Here is a 21836-nt window from a genome sequence, read left to right as displayed (position 1 = left end):
CAAATGACACACAATATCAACGACACTCGCAACAACTGGGAACGTGAGACACCGAAGCCCCAGAGGGAATAAAAATCCGCAATTTTTCTTTTCCAGATTCTTTTCGGAAAGCCGTTTTTTGCATCAGCACCGCTGCCTCGTCGACTCTGTGTTGTGTTGTCACGTGCTACACACAAAGACGCACACACGCAGCGACGACTTAGGCTAAGCCATTGTCATGGTGTCTTAGAGTCACGGTCCACTTTTGTCCTTGTGGTGTTTCTCCCAGAGGCCCGTTGGTTGCGGCGGTGGCGTGTTGTTTGTGCAGAGGCACACGCCGATGTCACCGCACATCCATTCAACACGCGTCGCACATGTTTGCGTTTGTCCGGTCCGATTCTTCCGTGGAGGACTCACTGTCTCCGCCGATGATTTACATCCACGCAGTGATGGAGGACACGGTGAGACTCGGTGTGAAGCAAGGAACTTCCAATAAAGGACTCAAGTGGAATCTTCATGTCAACACTTATTAAGAATAAGTATATTCAAGTATATTCATGAGTATACAGTACTTATTTTAGACAAATTAAACTAGTATTCTCGAAGTTTACTTTTGACATAATATACTCCAAAATAGTTCACCGTTGTATGCCAATATTTAAGTATACTTTATGAAATGTAATTCAAGTACTACTTTTTTTTTTATTGAGGTGATCCAGATGTGAACTCTGCAAAGGATTATGGGATTGGGCGAAGGGCGGCAGGAAAAAAAAACTTGCTATTGTTAGATACACACATTTTCTTTGAGCTATTACCCCCATTATACAGTACATGTTTATGCAATACTGGCTTTCAGGTTTATAACAAATATTATCATTTACTTATTTACATTACCTTAAAGACACAAAAATGGATTTTCCAGATGACATAAAGTGGCGTAGTACTCAGAGCCTATACTTAAGTTTGCTGGTTTGTTAAATATAGTGCATATTATCAAATATGTACATGAAATATATACTTGGTACATACAGAGAATAGTGTAATTTGAGTATACTTTAGTATAGCACTGTAAACTAAACCAAAGATGTGGAGTGTATACTTAGTACACAGGCAGTATAGAGATTAGTGTACTTGAAAGAATACTTATTTACTATACTATACTACTACTATACTAATACTTACTTTTTTGTAATCTTAAAATGTACCAGTTTAGTCGGAAGAAATATCAAGTATACTTTCAGAACACTACAAGTACACCTACTATACTGATACACAACGATACAACGCAAACACATTTCAATGACTTCTCATTTAGCCACAGATTTGATATTATTTGGTGAAAGTTTTGAGCTCAATGAATCCGGGGCTGGACTTGTCAGTATAAACACTCAGTAAATTCATCAGTCAACGTCCGAGCGCTGATGGATGTTTCCACCGGGGGCCACTGTGATGGAGCGCCAGCGCTCGCTCACAGCACTGATCCCATATTAAACCGTAGACTTGTTGTGCCGCGACCGTCACCGATCCAGGAGGCGCTCTTTCATCAACGGAACACCCTGGACGCGTGGAAAGGAAATGAGATGGAGGGAGAAGATGGAGAATCATGTGGACACAGGAAGAAAAAAAAGATTTGAAACCATCTACAGCAGATCATCAAATGTTGCCTGTTTCTAAAAATGCTTCATGTTTAGCTTAAAGGGTTAAAAATGGAGATTTATATCATTGTGTTCGGAGTCAATAAAGATGTTTACACTACAACAGTGGTGAGCAATTACATCTCCTCAGGGGGCAGATCGTGTATAGTGGCTGTTGTGAGGGGCTGTCAAGCAAAAACAAAGGAGTGAAAAAAGTATTAAATCAAGCTTAATATGCTTGAATATATAAGCTTTTTTTCCATATATGTTTTTATAACGATTGTAAAGTCCTGAGCTAAAGTATGTTTAGAATATTAACTACATATGATATTATAATAATTGTATCACTGCTGCTGTTTTCATCACTGCTTGTGTTAGAAAGAAAATCATGTGTCTTCGTACCAACCTTTGGAGTACGATCATTAACAGCTTCTTTAACAGCTTCTTTAACAGCGAACTAACAGCTCAGTGTTTCAGAAAGATTTCCAACAGACATATAAACTCTATTCTCACTAAAATGTGACCTTAAACCAGATCTGATTTATATTCCTTGCTTAAGTAGAAGCGTTGAGTCAGATTTCTAACCTGACAATATACACTTGAATTAATTTTAGGGAAAATAAATACTCCTGACAAAATGGCTAATGAAAAATAGTTATTTTCTACATTGATCTTATTCCACCGTTTGCTTCAATTTGTGTCTGTTTTTGCTTCCACAAGTTCCTCAGGCTGCGTTGTATGGAAGACTTGCTTTTACCCTACGTATTCATTAATGTGAAGAAGTATTGTTGAACCACTTAAAAGTTAAGTTACAAGTTCAGAGTTTGAAGTATTTAAGTATTTATAACAAATAACTATTATGAGGTTATTTCTAAATCTCTGCCACTAGAGCTCAATAGTTAATCAGAAAACTACAATATGCTCCGTCCAGGTCTGTCCTTCACATTCTTGAATACAAAAAGCAGCTTAAAAAATATCCCTCACCGCAGACCTCAGGTCAGTTTCAATGGATCAGGGCTGTAATCACGAAAAGAGGCTTCTCTGTGTGTGTCCTCCATAATCAGCAATAATTAAACACACAAACACATTTTCCTCGTCACCCGTGGAACAAACAACACTTTTTTCCGAACAGCTCGGTGATAATAAAAAAAGCGAAACAGAGACTATTATTTCCAGTAAGTCATCACGGAAAGGTTGATGGTGTGATTTCCGACAACCCTATAGTTTAATATTGTTTATTTATGATCAGCCTCCACAATAATAATCATTATTATTATGTATATTGCAATGTGGTCTAAATAACTCTGGGACAAAAATAAAAAAAACATTTTAATGCAATTTTTCTATTGGTTAATTTCTGTCCTAATTAATGTACCACCCTGTCTGCACTCTCTTCATCACCTCCCTCACTTCATGCTTGGCCTGGTAATGAAAATAACTGGTCAGAATATATAGAGAGAAACAGATACTCTTTGCAGACGCATCCTCGCCCTCGAACGACCCGCCGCTGACTCACAGATGCCACCTTGGATGGCTCGTGATTCCACCGATATTGACACAGCAGTCGGGAGTCAGTAACATCGGCTCGCAGAGAAAATAAAGCGGTTCCGTGATAAACTTTTCATGAGCTGCAGTAGGTCAGAACAAACGCAGAGTGATACTCGCGCTGAGCACAAATCCCCTGAATATTTAATGACGCTCAAACATCGGGGGCCCCGGACCTAACTAACAACAAATGTACCATCTTGAAAAAAAATCAAACATTGAAACACACTTACAGCAGTGTTTACGACGCTGTGTCTCCGGGCTTGGCTGTCAACAAACCAATCCCTCAACAAATCATCTTAATAAAAGGTCATTAAAAAGCAATGTTTACACATTTTAGTGTGAGAATCTTGTAGCTGATTTGACCCTCTACACGTTTCTCGAGGTGTTGAATACGGAGAAAGTGTTCCTTATGTGCCGTTGATCAACTCAATCATTGGGGAGGAGGGTGAGCTCGACAGAAAAAGCATAAGGGAGGGAGAGACGAGGTGACATCACTGCCAGAGAGTGAGCTAATGTCTGTGACACACACCGGTGGGCAGCAGTGTCCCAACATACTGCAGTGACATCCAGACGTTTGTCCCGACTGGCTTTCAATGTATAATCCCACTGTATATGTCTATTTAAAAGTGATATGTATCGATGCTCACCTATTAGGCATTTCAGTTTTAATAATATACCTATATTTCTGTCACAGACGAGGCAGACACTGCTCTGCTGCCATCTGGTGGTGATGGTCTGCAACTTCACTTCTGTTTAAAGACCCATTTGTGTTGCGTTGTGAGGTTTAGTAGTAACAAAGTTATTATTGAACAATAAAGATAAGTAATTGAAACACAACTTTACTGCCAAAATAAATAACCAATGTTGTAATTCAGAGAAATGTTCCAAAATATTCTGAAATATAGGCAAATTAACACGCAAAAGAACTGGTTAAAAAACATCGTCAGAAGGGTTAAAGTTCATTAGGTCAGAGACAACTGAAGAGTCTCATTTCGCTACACTTATCAAGCCAACAACACAACTTACACACTCTGAAACAAAATGACAATAGCCTAAATTAAATGTACAATTTCCTTAAATTCTGTTTAAGAGTTTGCAAATTTGTTTCAACGTTTGTCATTTTGTGTCAGAGTTGTTTACATTTATTTTGTACTTCCAGGACTCCATATTAATCCCTTTCACATATTTCCAGGGTATTCAAGCCCTTCACATTACCATACATTATTATTAATTCATTTACTACAATAAATACATATTTAGGATTGAGTAACAGCTGGCTTGTTGAACAATTGCAGATTTCTGTTTAAAATAACTATATATCACATGACTAAATCTGCTATTTTTCTTGAATAAATCCAAAATGCTGCAGGAAAAATCCTCCAAACTCAGTCATCTGATTGACACAACTTTTGTTGTTTGTTCTGGAAGTTGCCAGAAAGTGTGCGACAGTTGGAAAATGTCTGGAATTATCACTGCGATAATAAAAATGACCAATAAAAATATGCTGTGAATTTATTTTACAATTCAACCTTTACTATTTCTATTCTTCTTTTACTGGAGAAATTGATTAAAAATATACCCTTTTTTTCACGTAACTAAAATAGCATTTTAAATATATTAATGAACTCAAAATTGCTCGCCCACACAATTTTGGAAATGTGTTAACAATATATTATCATAAATAAGTCTAAATAAGTCAATAAAATAAATAAGTTAGAGTATAAACCTTTAAAATCTTTAAGTATATATTTTGCAAATAAGCAGCAACAGCATTAGAAAACATACTTTGGTTAATTTTCATGATGGCATTTATACATTTTCTTTGTAAAAAACACATACACACGTTAAAAAGGTCATTGTCAGTGTACATAGTTGTGTGTCTATATGTGTGGCCTGTGGTGTGGAGTAAATAAAAGTAATAAATCATCATGTATTCAGACCACAAGTCTTTAAGTCATAACTGCTGCGACGGATTTAAAAAAAACGACATGATGGCCATAAATCATGTTTAAAAAAAGTGAATATTATAGTGTATTTTTCTACATAAAAAACACTGTTTTGGTGTAAGAAAAATATTGGTGCCCGTCCGTCCACAATTACACTCGTGGTTAAACCACAGGTTTTCATCCTATGGTGCAGGAACACACACACACACACACACGTTGCCATGAAAGGGAGACCTCAGATGGCGAGGAGAAAAATGAAACAACAAGAGAGACCAAAATAAGATGTTAGTTTGTCCTTTTTTTTTCATCTTCTTCTAGCTGAGTCAGCAGTTTATTAATAGCAAGCATAGCAGCATCAATCACATTTGACAGATGCACTCAAAGAACAAAAAATCTTTGTTAACTCTCAGTTTTTTTTTATTCTCTCACATGAGTTGATGAATTATATAGAGTTTGTTTTTAAAAAAAATCCTCCACGTCCTCCTTCACCTCTCGACTTGGCTCCCTCCGTCCCTTCAGCTTCTTGAAGTCAGTCGTAACTTTTATTCTCACAGTCTGCTGGCAGCCAGGAGCGCAGCTTACAGCGGCGTCACGCTGGGTCACCGAGCCACCACACACACACACACACACACACAGACGGAGACACACACCACCACACGGCGTCAGTGCATGTAACCAATGCAGCAGACAACGGCAACAACTTATAAAAATGGGCTGAAATTCCTTTTAATTTTGGGATATTTCCACATCAGTGGCGCTCTCACGAAACCAGTGTTTAGACGCACTTGTAGTTTTTTGGAAAACCGACGGAGCCAGAAAGATAAATAACTTGGGATTATGAGAGAAAGTTTCCTCCACATATAGCACAGGGACTTTTGTTCTGGGTTTAAAATTAGACCTCTCAGACCACAGGGAGTCTACGGTCGCGTCGTTTATCTTGGTTCTGTTTTTTTTGCTGCCTCACTTTTTAGAATCCTGCACACATTCTCATGAGTGCTGGAGAACGTGTGTCTGGTTTTTATCGCTGCATCATCTCCATTATGAGAACCTGATTGATTGTGGAAATACATGTTCGTCTTCTCGCTGACTCAGATTCTCTCTCCACTGATTGCCTTGTTTTCTTGGAGAGGAAGGTTGTTGGAGTTTTTTTTGTTTTTTTTTCCTGCCCACAGCTTTAATCCCCAAATCTACACTCTGTATAAAGCGACTGAATCAGTGGATCTCTGTGGTTCGAGGACAGTGCGGGCGACACCAGAACAACAGTTTGAAAGATGCTGATGATGATGGAGATTCCTCCACGTCACCCTACGGTCCTTCTTCGACATGGAATATTTCTTAGCTTGTCAGGGTGAGAAGCAGTTGAGACCCCAAACCAGACTTGTTTTTGTTTTATTGGGGCAAATAATGTGTTGATTTAAGTGTTTTTTAAATAGATGTTGGACTCTATTGTATCATCAGTATGTTTCTGTTTGTACAAAACTTTATTTTCATTGAAATATTTACATTAGAAAATGATCTTAACCCACTGAAAACTCTTTGTTTGTCCGGAGATTAAATCTTATTTACCATAACCACGCCCACTCTGCTGTGATTGGTCAAGCATCAAGGTGTGTCACCGCACGTCATCAATCCTCCACCTCCAAGAGACTCGTTGTTTAAACAAAGCGGGGCGTGATTACAGCTGGAGCTGGAGGAGGAGTGAAACTCATTATTACATCATAATGGATTCCACTCTCGTAACCTCTCCTTCGCCTGGATTTCAGATTACATTTACTTTATAAAGTAATAAATTCAAAATATGGTCATGATGAGGGACTAACTGAATTTTGGAGAGGAAGGAGGAAGTCATTATTTGCCCTTTAAGTGAATACTATTTTTTTTTCTTGATGGCTCCTCACAACATACCCTGACTCAAATGTGGCCCCTGGGGGAAATGTAATTGCCCACCACCTATGGACAGTTTATAGTTGTCAATCAATCTTTGTGAAAGGAAACCAGAGAACCAGGAATAGATCCAATGCAAACGTGTGGAGAAACGTTTGACTCTAAAGTTATAAACGACGCAATTAAATGAATTATGCCCTTATTACTGTATCATTTGATACCACACAGAACTTTCACGTTTTTACAAAGACGCTTTTTTTTTCTAGTGACATCACAGACAGAACACGACTAAAACCTTGCAGGAGCAAAGATCTCAAGCAGCAAATTCCCAAACAATTTTCACTTGATTTATTTTCTCTACTTTTTCTGCATATTATCTTTTCCCCTTTAATTGATTTATGTTTAAGTTATATATATATTTTTAAATCCAGTCTTTCTTGACTGGACCTGGCACTGGAGGCTTGTTGTGGGGTCAAAAACATCTGTCAGGCCCGGTGTCTATCGAAAGAATAGGACTCCACTCAGGGTCAGATCTTATTGTCTCTTTCCTGTGAGCCGTGAAAATAGATCCTCTGTCACCAGGTCAATAAAAGTACAATCCAGCTTCCTCCCAGAAGAGCCTTCCCGATCGCACAGATCCAATCTGGAGCCGAGGCGGTGACGATGGTCCCGCTGTGGTCCGTGACCTCGATTCGATGCGTCTTTTTTTTTCACGATTTCGCACTTCCTCCACACGACGTGTCCTTCATTACCAACCACCAGTTAGCACAAGGTGAACTCTTTCTTCTGGCTCCCAGTTGTGCATGAGACAGGAAGTGAACGCACAGCTACTTCCTGCAGAGGCAAAAAACAGGAAGTAGTGGGGGTGGAAAAGAATCCAAACGCACTGGGAAATGCTGACAAAACCAATGGCATCATCCGTATTACGAGTATATCCGCAACTTCCTGTTTTCTATCTGGACATAATGAAAATAAAACGACATCATGATGGGTTTGGAGAAAAAAGTGGTCAGATTTGTGAAACAAAAATGTTCCAATGTTTTCTTCGGAAAAATATGCGAAATTGGATTATGACACAAAGTTGGCTTCTCTGTGTCTTCAGCCGTCGTACTTTAAAAAAAAAAGAAGTTTTGATCCGACTTGAGGCAAACATCAGAATCTGATTTAAATAAAGGAGGGAAACATGGGGGCCAATGGTTTGAGATGGTAAACACAGGCACTGGTCTATCTGCGGAATATTCAAAAGCGCAAAACAAGAGTCGCCCGTGGTGACGCATCTGACATGCTAACCACATGTGGCCAATAAAAAAATCAGAGAAGAAGAGAAAAAGGGGAAAGTCCCCCCCTCTCTCTCTCTCTCTTTCTCTCTCTCTCTTCACCATTCTTGTTTTTATTCACCCTCTTCTTTCCATGTCAATCAAATCTAGATCCATTCTTCTGGTTAATACGTCTCACTAAAGAACAATTTGAATAAAAGTGCACCAAAAACAATGTAAAATACTCATTTAATATGTGGTCCACAACACGGAACATCCAGCATCGTTGCAGTGACACAACAGTTCTCTGTTGAACTCTGAAATACAAGTGTCCGTGGCCCACTTGGTTAAAAAGAGGAATTCTCCGGTGTTATCTTTTCCAGTGAAGGGGTGAGTTATTCCCACCACAACACGCACCTCTTCCTCTCTCTTGCAACACACCCTTTCCGAACATCCCAAACTTCCACATGAGTTTCCTCCCCGTTTTTCCAAATTCCTGTCCGTTACCTCAGCCCGGAGGCACACCAAAACTCACAAGTGCTGGTGTGAGTTCAGAGTACAAATATTGTATGGGAAACATGGGAAACACATTTGCGGAGTGCTTGAGCTGCACAAGAATTGGTTGAATTCTGACTGGAAATGTTCCATCAATGATCCAGAGGGTCCAGTTTTAGAGACTGGTTTTGTGGGAGTACCAACTCACTTTATTGACCAGGTATGTCACCTGTAAAGGGGCATGTCGAGGACATAAGCAGCACTTAAAGTATTCAATGAAAGGTGGATCCAGAGTCTAGTTCTTGAACTTCTATGAACATCCATTGGTCGAGTTAATAGCAAGAGACACGCCAACTTCTCGCTCGTGGTAAACAAGATCTCACTCAAAGTGTCGGTCTGGTTTAAAGGGAACGTTTGACGTTTAAAGTGAATAATAAAAGGCGACTTGTGTGACACAAAAGATAATATTCTTACACACTCACACAACAAAACGGATATTATAGAATATCTGTGAAACATACAGTATATGCATTAAATGAGCTTTGAATTTGGTGAAACTAACTTTGAAATGTTGATTCTTTTATGCAATGTAATTCCATTACTTCAATATTGGAATTTTAAATCGTTTTTAAATAGTTAACTTGAATTTAATTTGTAATAATTAAATATTTTTTAAAATCAAAGATATTTTACACATGGGGTTTGATATTCTAATTACAATAACTCAAAAATGAATCTTCTAACCTTTAAAATTAATTGATAAAATGTTGAAAACATTATATCAGTATTTTTATATTGAACTCAAAATGACAAGGACGAAGCCAGATTTTTCATATTTGGCTTAATTCCTTCGTAAAGGTGAGGAAGGCTGAAAACGGTTGTGCGTGACTACTCTTTGTATTGATGGTTATAATTTAAATTACTATTACTATGTTTTGATTAAAACTAGAGCACTGTTGCTCAAATATTCAGCAAGTTACAGCCTTTTTAAAGTCGCTTGCACATTTCTTTTTTTGCCTTCTTTTAGCCCCGTAGCAGCTTCTGCGTAATTTATCATATTTTTCGTGGTTTTGTATCTTACAAAAATCTCAGGGTGATACTGGGTACTTCAGCTAGTACTTCCATATCTTTCTCTCCTGCAAACTCTGTCAGTGTGACATTATCCGGCTCACAGACGAGCACTTCAAATACAAACGTCGTCTTTGAATCATTTTGACATTTCTGTTGTTGTTCTCGTCACGTCTGCTCAGTGACAGGATTTGATATTGATTTTATCACGTTTCATTGATGTATTCTGTAATTTATATTACATTCTTGCTAAGATTAATTAATAAGTGTGTATCAGACTTACTAATTTAACATTTATTTTATTCTTCATTCATCTTCAGCTTGTGTTCTATTTTTCCAATTGATCATAATAAATCAAAGTTAAGTTAAATCATTTTAAGAGCATGGATGTAAATTCAAAAAACACAATAATCCAGTTATTCACACTATCACAAGTATTCCTTAAACATTTGATTAAAAACATTTAAAAAGATTGGGACTGAAGGAACCATCTATACTATGATTGATGACTGATAACTTTTATCTTTTCTCGCTATTGATTATTATTTTTTTTTAAAAACAATGAATCAGTTAAAATATTCATGACAACATCAATAATTCAGACTCATGAGTCAAACTGGTGTCTTTATGAAGCCTTTAATACATAAACTTTACAGATTCATTTAGAAAAACCACAAATATTCTCTTAAATATAAACAAATTCAATCAAATTCTACATGTAAAACATGAATATATAAACACAAGATCCCTGTCAGACATATTTTTGAAACATCACAGTGACACTTTGGGGAAACTCTGGTTTTCAATTGCAAAGAAAAAGAAAGATAATTGCATGTATTAAAACGAATAAAATGCTTTTTAGTGTTGTTTTTTTCCCCCCAAAAGATAATTATTACCAAAAGCTCCAGAGTTATTGCACGACTTGAAAGAAAAAAAAAAAAAAAATCAACCCTTGCTCTGATGTTCTTTATGTGTCACAGTAAATTAAAATGGAAACGAAACTCTGTTTGGTGTCAATAGAAAAGAATGTCAAATGCAGATGTGGAAGACTTTTTTTTCTTTTTCTCCTGATAGTTTGAACTGCCACTGCTCCGCGGCTGCATCCTCCAGAGGAAATTTTGGAAGGATCTACTCTCGCTCTGCTTTCAAACGAGAGAGGCCACAAAGACTGTGTGGTGAATACAACTGCTGACACTTGAGTCACTTGAGTTCGCTCTACTGTTCCCCGTCCAACAACATATTGTCTGTGCGACTAATTCAGCACAGATGAGAGAACAAACATTTATAACTTCAGCGTTTGGCTCCGTCGTGAACAGAACTATTGACTATGAGATGCTACATAAACACAGAGAGACCTCTACAGTGTGGATTTTCATTTTCCCAGAACGAACAAAACCAGAAATTCCTCCTTAAATATCCTGCCAGAGTTAAAGAAAAAAAAAAATCTTGTTTGATATCATATCCCTCCATTGACCCATTACGACCACTCTGTCATGTAATAGCGCTTTACAATTACAAACCTTCTTTTCAAAGATGCAAAGCATTACGAAAAAAATATGGTTTCTTGGAGGAAATTTTAGAGAAAAGCTGAGACGAATCATTGCATTGTGTGAAGCAGAAAGACTGGAGCAGAGATGGAGATAATGAGGTGTTAGTGGGAGTGACCAGGAAGGACAAGATTGAAAATTAGTTCACAAGTATCACTGTAAAAAAAACAAAAAAAACCTTTATGAAAAGCACATTTTTTCTAAATACATTTGTTTTTTTCTTTGGATGTAGGTTCCACGTAATAAAACACATGTTTACACTCTTTTTTGTCATTGAAATGTAGCCATTTCTTTATTACTTTATATCAATTTTCATCTATCAAACTAACTTTTCATGTTAATACGGTGTTTAAGGTAAGATAAGGGATAATAGATGTTGGATGTCAAACTGGAATTTGTTTGAAAGAGACAACCCGAGAGATAATTGAGATGAATTGAGCCTCAGAGAATGAAAGTCCATTCCGCCTCATGTGATTGAGTTTGACACTGATGCTCTGAACCATATTTAAGCATCTTGAACAGTGCAGTGATGCAAGATGGTTTGGACGTGAAGGGAACATGGGAGGCGTTGGCTAAAGAACTAAGAAAGAAGTTACTAGCGATTTCTTTCATTCAGGTGATGGATGAGTGTAAAACACAGCCTCTGTTGGATTTAACCTCCTTCAAGACTGTCAAACTATTCAAGTGGAAAAAACATTTTTTCTTCTGTACAACACTCTAAAGTAGTTCTCTCACTATACAGTTTCAGCATAAGACCCAGTGCAAAAGAGAACGATCTACCCTCCACGCGCCGCCAACAACTTTTTATCATGTTCACGGATTTACGACCGTTTCATTTCAAACCGGAGATTAATGTGATTGTGCTTTAACTTTCGATGACTTCCCAAGGATGTTCAAGTCTCACACAAAAGGTCTTGGACCAGGAAGTATCACGGTATCACGGCTCGTAAACGACCCCGATAGTTAGTGGTGTACGTCGGCCTGTGTTTGACTCGTGGCCAAGGCTTTCCCCGGCATAGCTGTGGTGAACGCCGTGAGATTCACTTTCCCTTTGACCATCTCCGTTGTTTTCCTTTTACACCGATTTAAAACTTTGAACATTCCATATCATAACCATGACTCGCTGGACTGAGACGGCCTGAGATGAAGTCATCGTTTGATAAAAAAAAACACAGACTAATTTAAGTGCAGCTCAGGACTTGAACTTTTGACAACTCTTCCTGAATTTAAAGTTCAATCTCCAGTTTTTCATTTGTCTAAGACGATAAAATATGTACGTTTATGACATAAAAACTCCTTGAAGTTATTCGATTTTTGGTGTTTTCTGTAATTCCATCTGGATCCAAGAAGGTAACTGATAGCTTAGTTCAGAACTAGCAAAAAAACTCAAATAAAAGTGTTTTATTCGATTGTATGCAACACTCTGGAAGAGGTATGCGCTGCGTCAGTGCTTTTCTAGCTGGTTTGTGTTATTTAACTATTCAGATCATACATCCAACTCGAGTTGAACCAACTAATAACTGACTGGTGCTTTCAGGGACGTGGGAGCTGGTGAATTGGACGACAAAAACCGTCCACTTATCCAGTGATGCAGGCACTGTAGTAGACCGCACTGCTGGCGTCGGAGAGAGCCGATATAAGAGGGCTGATCCCGTCCTCGCACCCCCCCGCCCCGCCCATGAAGTCCCTGGTGATGCCTCCACCGACGTTCATGCCGCCTCCTAAACCGTTACCACCTCGCCCGGCCAGGACTTTGGAGCCTCCTCCCCCACACGCGCCGTAGACCTGATCCCTGTGAACGTACTGGTCATATTCCTGCCTGTTCACCTCGGACCAGAACTCGGCGGTGGACGACCCGTCCGGCTCTAGCGGGGATAGGAAAGTCGCAGACTGGGTGGAGGAGGAAGAAAGCAAGGGAGCAGATTCAGGTGGAGGTGAGAGCTGCCCCAGGTGGGAAGGGTTGTACTGGTTCGGAGCACTGGTTCTATAGATTTGACTGAAATAACCCGCTTGCGTTTGCTGAGAGTTATTGGTCTCTGAGAGGGCGGCATTAAGGTAGGGACTGGAGGAGGTGTCGGAAGAACACTTCATGGAACTCCTCAAGGCAATATGGGAACCGGGAGACTGAGATGTGTTTAATCTGGTATTGACCGAGCTTGAAAAGACGGGGGTGCTAATGTTAGACGCCATTTTGGACTCGACACATGTCAGTCTGGAATCGAGTCTGGAACTTCGGCTGGGACTAATAGTGGCGCTGAGGGCGGCGCTCCCGCTGGACCCGACGGTCTGACTGTGCGCCAATGACGCGCCGTGCATGGTGTTCTGATGGTTGTTGTATGCGTGGCTGTAGTGGAGATGGTGCAGGTTGTGGTTGTACCCATTCCAGGCTCCGACTGAACTTTCCTCCTGCACATGTTGTGGAAAAAACACAGACTCGCTGCCGCCGTCCTCCAGAACGTCCAGAGGAGACATCTCTGGAGTGGGCAGTCCATAGCTCTCCAGCTCTTGGTGTCCCGGTGTCTGCAGGTCCTTGAAGTGACTCACGGAGGGTAACATGTGGTGGTTCTGGTGCGAGTGATGGCCGCCCAGATGACCGTAGCCAGAACTCCCCTCAGAACCGAAGGACCCCAATCCGAGAGAAGACGCTCCGCCCTGGGCCAAACTCTGAAGCAAGATCCCTGGCTCGACGCGCTTCATTTTCTTCGTGGTCTTCTTACGCCGAGGGCGGTACTTGTAGTTGGGGTGATCCTGCAGGTGCTGGACGCGAAGACGCTCGGCTTCCTCCACGAACGGACGCTTATCTGTGGCGTTCAGAGCTTTCCAAGACTGACCTGAGAGACGAGTACAAGAGTGTTAGATTCTAATTGAAGTAGTGGAAAGAAAAAAAACATTGTGAAATACCCTCCATGAAAAAAAACAGAGAAATTGTGAAATCGATCAGAACAACTGTTTCAGGATTAAAGATGACAACTACTACTACTAAGTAAAAAACATTTTAAACATAGTACGTAGTAGATTTAGCTTCCGTTTGGTCAGATATATTTAAGCACTATAACTTCTTGTTTTAGCTTATAAACAGTAATTTAATGTACTATATATTTATGGTTTGTTTATTGGAATTTAATGGGAACTTGAAAAGTCAGATGCTTGCAAAGCGTTTTAGAGTAAAAAAGCAAAAGATATTTATAGAAAACTACTTTTGGATTTTGGATTGGAACACTTGTTAGGTTGTCATGGTTTCATGAGCGACATACACCAATCCGTCATAATAAACAAAACAAAAAAGAGCTGAGTAGTAGGTCAGGAGTCTTTCCTATTAAACAAAATGTGTCAGTTATTGACATCAGGACCATTTATAAAAATTAAACCTTAAGTTTGTGTTGGTCCTGATCTTGTTAGTGAGTCAGAAATTATTTTTAAAAAGTACACGTTGAATAAATTAAAGTTCTGCTTTTACACATTACTATAAAGTTTTAGTGTTGACACTTTGAGGATGATAAACTTTTTCATCTATGACTAACACACTCTCTTTCCTTGTGTGTTTGTTGAAAAACAGTCTTGAGGATCAGATGTGGAAAGTAAATCCTTTTGGCTTTTTCTCCTGTTTACAGAAACATGAACTAAAAATGACCCCCGACTTCATTAACCCTTCTTAAATGTATGAATGCATGTTATGAGCTAGCGTTGTTAAATAGCGCTCGTGAAAACGATAAAACAAGATTCTTGTGCTCAAATTGAAGACTTTAGGTTGTAAGGATTCATCAAAACTTAAAAACATGACAAAGAATTGTTGAAAATAAACTTTTCTGTGACCTACCGAGCATTTTGCTGAGCACAGCGTTGTGCAGGTCGGGGTTCTGCATCGCCAGACGCTTCCTCTCGTCTTTGGCCCAGACCATGAAGGCGTTCATGGGCCTCCGGATCCTCTGCTCGCCCCCCATTGTCTTGCCGTCGCCGGTGCCCGCTGTCAAACTCGTGGTCAACTCAGGACTGTGCTGACCCGGACCCGGGGTCAGAGCGATCCTGGCGTCCCCCCTCTTGAGGCTCCCGAGTCCTTCGGGAGAACTGTCTCCGGACAGGTTCTGCTCGAAACCCATTTCGGGGTCGGACGAAGGACTGGGCGTCCGAGAGGCCCAGGGGTCTCTGAGGGACACCTGACCTCGATGTAGAAGAGTTTCTCTGGACAAACTGGAATCGGCCAAATTCATTCCAGAACTTTAAGTTTAGTCTTCGAACGAATCTCCTTGTTTTTGAGTGTTCTGTTAAAAACGAGTTGAGTTGGAGAAGACTTCCCAAACACAAACATCGGGATCTGATGAAAAAAAAAAAGGAGGCTGTAGAGAGAACAAACTGGATATTCTCCTGAATAAAAAAAAAGTTCCACGATGACGAAGTCTCTTGTGTTCGTCGTCGCCGCCGCCGCTTGTTTGGAAGTGTGCGGTGAGTCGCTTTCGTCCCCTTCTGTCACTCTCTGGTGACTCACTGTCTCTCTCTGTCTGTCTGTCCGGGACCAGAAGTTTTTCGAAACTTGTGGGAAGACTTAACCGACCCACGTTACGTATATATACACCCCGCCCTGGCCAATGGCGTAAATATATGCCCTGCTGTGTTCACCAATGAGACGCCAGGCAGGCGAGGCCGGGGGACCGGCGTGTGTGGGAGACGGAGAAAAGGAGGGCGAGGGGTGGTCTGTCGTGTTGCCTCCCCCTCTTTCCTCCACTGTGTCCGCCACCCTTTCCTCCCTCCTAACACTACACACACACACACACACACACACTACACACACACAGTGCATGTACAGGGAGATGTAATCAGAGAGGTTCCATTGTTTGTGCCCAACTGAGAACGCAGCTTCTCACACATCAGTACACACATTCAAGACACACACACACACACACACACACACACACACACACACGAGACATGCATCACTTCACACACTTACCTAAGACAAACTTTTAAAAAACACGAATGTGAATTAAGACAGGGATTCCTAGTCAGGTAGTGCGACACCCGTGAGTGTGTGTGTGTGTGTGTGTGTGTGTGTGTGTGTGTGTGTGTGTGTGTGTGTGTGTGTGTGTTTGTGTGCGCAGGCAAGACAGTGGTGACAGAAGAGACCACAGTCGCAACCAGAGTGATTAGTGGTCGAAGTTTACAGCACTACATACTTGGGTTCAGTGAGACGCTGAACTGCAATGAAAAGCTGCTAAATTGTAAAATATAATAAAATAAAGAAATGCTATTTTCGAGGCGTTTGAAGATCGATATGGAAGTTTTAAGTGAGGAGAGTTGAAGCCCAAAAGATGCTGAGCTCGACAATAAGGCAGAACATTGGCCGTTTGGTAAACGTGCAATTTCGAAATGTTCTCGCAACAGGACCAGATGTTTTTCCCGCTTCGTGCTACTTGTCATGTCAAAATTGTTTCTTGTGAGAATTAGTTAACATAACATGGCATATTTTGGTTTAAATGTTAAAATATATATAGTTAAAATCGTATAGGAAATCGTACTCTGGTTCATTTGGAGTATTTAGATGTTTAAATATGCAGTCAAGACATAATTAATATTTATTATTATGAATTAATATGACACTCAATCTTTGCAGGGTGAATCTTCCTTATCAATTCAGCACTTCCTGTTTCTGTCGCACGGATATAAATACTTTCCTTGTTAATAATATCTTACTGTTGAGGAGGTTAAACCTGGTCAACTCATGACTACTTTAAGGCTTTTCAAATACTGTGTAATTCAGCCTCACTCACTTATTCTACTGGAGGAGCTACTGCCGTTCCATGAACACCTGCTTCCTGTCCAACGACTCGGACTCACTGGGATCTGTGGGATTCCCCCGGTGGGGCAACGTATAGGATTCTGTTGACGAGGAAGTAAAGAGGAAAGACGTCACCAGACGAGAGAATGTGGGAAGTGAAAACTTCATCGATTGGATGTTGTGTCAAAATACAAAACTCTTCTCCACCGACTCTGCGTCACAACAACACAACACACTCTTACCCAACGACTCGTCTTGCCACTGTTGAACCGAAAGGCGTTGACTCATCGATAGCCGAGCAGCTTTGATCTTGAAAAACAAAGTTGACTCTTAAACGTTATTCGGATCAGATGAGTCTCAAAATTAGCCCAAGATGTTGTTGAAGTGTCAAATACGTACTCAGACACAGTTCAGTGATTTATCTGCAAGTTCTCAATGTGGCTTTGTGACCCAATGATGAAAATACTTCCCTTAAGAGTCAATTTTTGTTTGAAAGAATTTCTATTTTTAAACTTGTGTGGAACTCATTAAAACGTGGTTTTGGTGCAAAGCTGTGAGTACTTTGGTGCTAGAAAAATACAAAATGGAATTTGTAAGTTCTACATTCCCAGAGGTTAGGACCTCCAGTCTGGTTATGCTCAAGGTTTCTGCCTGTTACAGATGAGGTTTTTCCTCTCCACTGTCAATTATTCCGATTCACTGGGATCTGTTTTCTCTTCTCTTTTATAGTTTCTATTAAACTGGAAGGTTTCTTGGAATAACTAATCGAATTCCATTGAATTTTCTATCTATCATGGTTTCTTATTGTGAGTATTTTATTTGGGACTCACAAGATACACACGATTAATTTGTTTAAAGAAAAATGTATACGATATGATGCATAAACAAATGTACCGGCCTATCTGAGCTCGATGCTCGTGTCAATAGCCATCTGTCCTGACGGTTCAGATTGTGTATAATAAAACAGTGACCTGCAAGACTTTGCTTGGCCTGCTTTCCATTACTCAGAAAGAGGCCCAGTGGAGAACAGCTTAGCACTCGCAGTCTCCTTGAATCGTGATGTCATACTTTGAGGTATGACCTCCGACCTTTCGGTGCATCCCCCCAAGCCTCGGACCGGCAAGTCCTCTCATTATCCTACCATCTTCATTCAACACGTTTTTTTATGTTCTTCTTATTCCCTTCAGTCCAGCTCACTTTCCAAACATGACTTCAATCAGAGAGTGGACCTTATATATCAAGTCTTTTGTTTCTCTGCCAGGGACAAGTAGCCCCCCCTTTATAACATCGTAATGACCCTGCACACACACACTCACAATAACACACACTTTCCTCCCCACACCCAACTCCAAGGGAGACTGCTGTGGCGTCTCTGAGCCTCCTGCTTGACCAACCAGGAACTACTCCCTCTGTGCTGTCCCGGGCTTCTTCATCTGTGTGTGTGAGTGTGAGTGTAAGTGAGTGTGTGTGAGTGTGTGTGTGTGTGGTCACTGTTCTAACAAGGTTGTTCTCATCATAAAGAGTTATGGACCGGACAAACATCTATAAACGACAGTGTTCTACAGAACAGGGAGGCTGGACTATATCGGTTCTCTTTAGGAGTCTTGAAACTTTACCGGACTCCAGAACGTTTAGCGATGAGTCAGCTGTTATTCGTTGACCTGCACGAACCTTTAAATGTTGTTTGATTGTTTGTTTGGCTTCATTTTCGAGATTGTTGAAGATTCAAATGTATTAAGAAAGAGCAGGTTCCGTTTCGTGAGATACTTTTTCCAACTCTTGCCGTTTTGTTTTGTAGTTTAAATACTATTATATCCTGTTAAAAAAAACAGATTTTCTCAATAAATACTAGGACTAGAGGTTAAACATACCCCAAAAACCAGCTTCGTAGGCTGGTCAGACCTGGATGTGTTTTGTACCAATGACGTGAATTCAGACCAGAGCTAAAAGCTACTTTTATCTTCAGGTTTACAAACATATTCACTCGTCTATATGTTGGAATTAGCAACGGAGTTCAGAATTGTTTGGACCTAAGAGACTCACTCAGATGAACGAAATAATTCTGTAAATTTTAGGATAATTTGACAGACTTTTTTTTCTTACAGTTACAGTGTGTTTACGTTAAAACTGGTCCGGAGACGGACGTATTAAGATAAAAAAAAAAGCTGCAGATATGAGCAGATAAGTCATTGTTATGAGTGGAATTTAATGAACATGCTTTACTCGTTTCTGAACGACCTCTCGGTTTGATATGGTGCCTCTCGTTCACACTCACGACCCATAAGTGCGCCTCGCCGCTACAAAAATTGAAGTGGTCATTTCATTTTAGCACCACCTCGGAAAACCACTTATTCATCAATGGCCCCTAACGGGTGAGTAAAATAAATGGATAATACTCTTAAATAAATAATAACCTGAGGAAGATTACTGAAAGCTTAAAATATTAAACATTAAGACATTATTGTCATACGAAATATTGTCATTTTGGCATCGCGATCAGAGGTTTTCGATGAAAGACTTTGTTTATTTGTGCCTTTATGTGCGTGTTCATGACACCGCACCTTGGCCATTACGGAAATTTGGCAGCTACTCCAGACTCGATGGCGAGAGAGAAAAGAGCGAGGGAGATCAGGGGAGAGAGAGAGAGAGAGAGGGACAGACAAGTGGCTGGGTTTTTTCTTACCTTCTCCTGCACACACACACACAGTCACCTTCTGAGACACACAATGGCATCATCAAGGGTGTGTTTACCGTTGGTGTGTGAGTAAGTAAGAGTGCTTTTGTGTGGGAGAGGTCATGTTCACACACCGGTCTATTTCGGAATATGCTGAGGAAGGGAAGTGTGTGTGATGATGGATGGGAGACACGGGTCACGGCGGGAATCCCCTACCTTTATCACACACTGACACACACACACACACACACGGAGCACGTTCAATTCAATTAAAAAGACAATCGAACACACAACCTCCCACACTTGTGTAACCTTTGGCCTGTGTATCAATCAAGCTTCAAATAGACCATCAAACCGAATGTAATACAGTTTTTCTTGGGAAAAAACAGCAAAAAAATTATGAGTTTCCTTTAAAAATTGAAGACATTTGAAGAGAAATTATCTGAATAAGTAAAGGTTCTTTACACATTTTGAAGTGCCAAATTGTATGTAAGGAAAAACAAAAACAAAAATACAGTAGTTGTGTTTATTTATTTTAAAGTTTCACTCCACTCTGCTGAATCTACAAAAAAACAACTTTGTAATTGTGTGTTTTCTCTTCCTCTCTCTGGCACAAAGAGTGGGCTCCACGCAGACTGCCATCGCAAACCCACTGTACAATTCCCAAAAGTGCTGCTTAGTGTGTGTTTTATGATCCAAAAATAAAGGGGTGTGATCGTATAAATAAACCTCAATTCGCATCCAAGTGAGTCTTTATGTCTGTGTCATCCAACTCAGGACTATAAACTCTGATTGAATAATTTCATAAATGTGTGATAATGATAAACGGTTGACTTTATGTTTTAGCTTTGAAGAGCGAAATTGAGTCACTGTGTTGGACACAACACCAAAGTGAACAGAACAGTGAGGCTTTACGGTCATTTTGTCATTTATATTTAATTGATATAATCATTTTAAGATTATTGTGTGCTTGTGATGAGTTTATATTTTTGTCTCAAACATTGGAACAAACATTTCTTCAGGTAAGAGATGATGTTCACAATGAAATATATACGTAATGTAGCATCTTGTTCTCAATTGATGATCCACCAGCAGATGAACATGTTTCTAAACTACACTGAAGCATATTGAAGTCACAAAAAGAAGAGAAATTGTGTTTGTTTACTGTGGGGAGACTTCTTTTTTTTTCGTCCAGGGAATAAAAGAAACAAGTTGATTTTACACGCGACCGCTGAACTGGTTTGTTGCCATGGTAACTGTGAGCAACAAAGGGAAAACACGGAGTTGGAAAACGCAAGTATCAAAATCACACTAAATTGTCCAGTTGAGTGAACAATTTGACGAGCCGGTCATATTTCGACACACCCACCGGCCGTCTTCGTGCGAACACAGAACCTCACGAGTCAGATGTTTGTGATTGACTTCAGCTGAAAACAAATCTACAGCGTGAATGTCATCTCTGGGGCGTGAAGAGTTGAATCCAAAGTCAAGTCAATTTTACGATAGATGGACATGATAGAGATGGAGAGATAGATGGATGGATGGATAGATCGATAGATGAGTAGCGACACGCTACGATACGATGCGCTTTGATACGCTACAATACAACGGATGGATGGATAGCGATATGCTATGATACAACGGATGGATTGATGGATGGATGGATAGATAGCGATATGCTACGGTTCAACGGATGAATAAATTGCGATACGCTACAACGGATGGATAGATGGATGGATGGATGGATGGATGGATGGATGGATGGATGGATGGATGGCGATATGTCATGATACAACGGATAGATAGATAGCAAAACGCTACGATACAACTGATGGATAGATGGGTGGATGGATGGATAGATAGCGATACGCTACGATACAACTGATGGATAGATGGATGGATAGATAGCGATACGCCACAATACAACGGATGGATAGATAGCAAAACGCTACGATACAACTGATGGATAGACGGAAGGATAGATAGCGATATGCTACGATACACCACAATACAACGGATGGATAGATAGCAAAAC

General features: G+C 40.1%; 1 protein-coding gene across 1 annotated transcript; it reads right to left on the bottom strand.

The window, feature by feature from the left end:
* Window positions 1–10689: 10689 nt before the first annotated feature.
* On the bottom strand, window positions 10690–16106 carry sox18 (SRY-box transcription factor 18). The gene is made up of 2 exons (XM_087781759.1): window positions 15175–16106; window positions 10690–14188 (listed from the first exon to the last, which is right to left on the bottom strand). Exons 1-2 carry the CDS (start codon window positions 15563–15565, stop codon window positions 12936–12938), a joined length of 1644 nt encoding a protein of 547 aa, XP_087637885.1. The 5' UTR covers window positions 15566–16106; the 3' UTR covers window positions 10690–12935.
* Between the last annotated feature and the right edge of the window lie 5730 nt (window positions 16107–21836).

The sequence above is a fragment of the Callionymus lyra genome, chromosome 19, assembly GCF_982586985.1.
Source record: "Callionymus lyra chromosome 19, fCalLyr1.hap1.1, whole genome shotgun sequence".
Taxonomy (NCBI): Eukaryota; Metazoa; Chordata; class Actinopteri; order Syngnathiformes; family Callionymidae; genus Callionymus; species Callionymus lyra.
Note: the sequence above shows the minus strand (reverse complement) of the source record. Positions and strands in the feature narration are given on the sequence as shown.

Coding starts and splice junctions, on each gene's coding strand:
- sox18 (XM_087781759.1), bottom strand. CDS start 15,565: ATGAATTTGGCCGATTCCAGTTTGTCCAGAGAAACTCTTCTACATCGA. Junction 14,189..15,174: donor TGTGCTCAGCAAAATGCTCG/GTAGGTCACAGA, acceptor CTCGTCTCTCAG/GTCAGTCTTGGAAAGCTCTG.